The sequence below is a fragment of the Nematolebias whitei genome, chromosome 8 (assembly GCF_014905685.2).
Source record: "Nematolebias whitei isolate Nwh7 chromosome 8, NemWhi1, whole genome shotgun sequence".
In the NCBI taxonomy this organism is placed as follows: domain Eukaryota; kingdom Metazoa; phylum Chordata; class Actinopteri; order Cyprinodontiformes; family Rivulidae; genus Nematolebias; species Nematolebias whitei.
The window spans coordinates 47,911,702-47,914,591 of record NC_056505.1 but is presented as its reverse complement, the minus strand read 5'-3'; the positions used below and the strand labels follow the sequence as shown (position 1 = coordinate 47,914,591).

At 43.6% G+C, this 2,890-nt stretch overlaps 1 protein-coding gene across 1 annotated transcript in view; it reads right to left on the bottom strand.

The window, feature by feature from the left end:
- Window positions 1-2,608: 2,608 nt before the first annotated feature.
- The window catches only part of LOC119413585 (nuclear receptor subfamily 5 group A member 2-like), a 42,415-nt gene continuing 42,133 nt past the window's right edge, over window positions 2,609-2,890 (bottom strand). Inside the window, exon 7 of the mRNA XM_037680642.1 lies at window positions 2,609-2,862. Within this exon, the coding sequence (XP_037536570.1) occupies window positions 2,609-2,862 (254 nt within the window). The remainder of the gene's footprint in view (window positions 2,863-2,890) is intronic.

Below are 2,890 nucleotides of genomic sequence, written 5' to 3'. Positions count from 1 at the left end.
ACTGTTTCCAGAAGTCTGTCATGCTCATTAATAAACCGTGCAGGATTCCAGGTGTGGCCCCTCGGCCCCTGGGTCAGCAGAGAAAACCGAAGGACAAACGCTTCTTTTCACGTCTTTAATTAAAAAAGGAAAATGCAGTCTTTCTGATTTACTTCTCTCTCTTTTTAGGTTCCTCTCTACCCTGACCTGCATTTCATTTTACATCCAGCCAAACTGTGCTCCTTTTTGTTTGCAATATGTTTTTTAATCAGCGTCCTCTTACTTGGTGTCTTTCTCTGCTTTACACGTTCTGTTTTCTTGGCAACTGAGGTTCAGCTAAACAGGAATACAGCTCATTAAGTCATCTGGTTTTGACATTTCCCAGTTAAATAAATAGTTTTAAACACAAATCAAAAAGCTTTTACATTTAAATTGTCTCTGGGCTTGGAGTGCAGTCTCACCCTGTGTGTCATCAGTGTCCCCTCATCTGAATACTAATACTAGATCAGTGTGACTTTATAGTTTACCTTCATATGGACTGCTTGTTGCACTAAGCTCTAAAATGTGTTCTTTGTATGCTCAGCATATACACTGATCCTCCCATCATCTACCAGTGTCAAATTTCACAGTAAAAGTTTTATAAAAGTGGCACCAGGACGTGTTTCGTGTGGCTTCCCACAGATATATTTGAAAAAAGCAGAAACAGTTCAGTTTCGACGAAGCGCTGTTACGAGCAGACCATTGTCCTTAAAGCTCAATATAACATGTACAGCATCAACCCAGGGCTGACAGCTAAGAAATAAAACGTGAGGTTGAAAAAGTCCTTTTCCTCATGTTGGGAAACCGTGCGCACAAAATCCTCATAACGCTGGTGCGTCTCCGTGCATCAGGTGTTGTGCTTTGTTTGGCGTTCAGTGTGGACAGGGAACAGACAAGACGCAACACCTGCAGCCACACCAAGGGTTCGAAACCTCACAAGCTACAACTTCAGCCTCCGATAGTCAATAAAATTAATCAAATGGTGTTTTCAGCTAAACCACATAAATACTTGTAAGTCAGACATTTATTGGGGACTGCCTAGAGAGGCAGCCACCTGCACCTGTTATCCACCTGAACAGGGTCTTGCTCTTCCTTCAACTGGAATGCGGCCCAAACCACGTCCCCCCCCCCACACAAATGTTATATCAAAGCGACCGCCTCGGCACCGTGATGTGTGCCGTTACAGTTATTGGCATTCGGAGTTACCATGGCGACGTCATTTGCAAACAAAGACGCAGTTTTTCTCATTCATAATGCCTGTTGGAACTGAACAGCTTCTAACTGCTACAACTCAAGTCCTCTTTGAGGCACTGAGCTGAAATGTGGCGTGCTTATAGCTGAGCACGTCGCCCAACAAATACTGTACTCACATAATCTAAGATGGCCACCAGAGCTATATTTAAATGGCTTTAACTCAGCTCGTTTTACACCTGCAGAGCTGAAATTTGATGTGGTTATGGCTGAGAACGTTCCCATCGCATACCGAATCTAAATCAAAAATCCAAGATGGCTACCACAGCTTAAAAGGAGAAATGACTATAAAACATTGACTTTTTATCACATCGAGCTGAATGTGGTGTGGTAGTAGCTGAGAAGGAACATGAACACAGTGCTGTCGAATCAAACATTTACAGTGGCAGCAGCGTGGCAGTCCCCATCAACGTTTCTCCAGAAATCGATAAAGTTAAATCTGGTCCTGTGGACGTTGAAAAGCAGCAAAAAAATAAATAGTAGAAACGTTTCCTCTTTCATCTGAAAGACTTCTTCAGTCTGAGGATGATAGACGAAACGTTTCTACTATTTATTTTGCTGCTGTTGTTCAACATCCAGAGGACCTGATTTAACTTTATCGATTGCTCTACCTGGATTGTTGAGCAGCATCACGATGTTTGTCCAGAAACGTTCCAGTCTTTCAACTGAAAACCATTTCAACCAGTGAACTCAAAACTTGGTGGTTTCTAAATACTAGTCCAATTTGGAAAATGACAAATATGATCTGGTGGATTGTTCTTGTCTTTTCTGCATTTGACAGGAGGTGATTTTAGTCTTTTTACAAAGGTTTGAAAGCGTGTTCATAAATTAGTGATCCTAAAGCCAAACAACGATGAATTGCTTGTTTTCCAGCAGAACGACATCTGTTGGCAAATCAGTGCACAGATCATGTGAAGAGGGGAAGGCTCACAAAACCATATGCACGGTTTCATAAACGAGAAGGATGGATTTTTACAACCTCAAAGTATCTTTGTGTCCGGAGCCCCAGCCAGCTCCATCAGCTTGTCTTTGATGCTGCCTTCATGTTTGGGTCGTCAAAAGGACCTGATGTAACTCCTCCAGTAGAGGAAAACGGTAAAGGTTTCAAACCAGGACAGAAAATCCAGTTGTTTTATTTTAAAAGTCACATAGCTGTGTGGGTCATCTAAAACAAATAATAATTTAAAAAAACGTCATGAATGTAATTCCAAAATCTAGAACCTGTCTCTTCCAAGTCGAGCAAAGATAAGCCAGCGGGAGCTTTAGTAAATGTTACCATTCACACACACGGTTGAATTAGATGCACGTCGCACGGCGGCTGAACATTCTGGTCCTCCCTTCACACACATGCTCTCTTAGCATGCAGCATCTCGATGAGCAGGTTGTTGCAGGTTACCTCTCTGCTCAGGTGCATGTAGCACAGGTAGTCCTCGGCCTGCGTGCTGAAAGAGCGCAGCTCAGGCAGCCGGACCACCAGCTGGCTGAATTTATCCTGAAACTGAGGGTACGTGGTAAGAGTGTACTCCAGCAGAGCCCCGTTCACCTGCTCCTGGACCCCCTCCACAAACGCCTGGTTCTCCAGAAGCTTTACATCTGCAAACAGACGGGGGGGGGGGGGGGG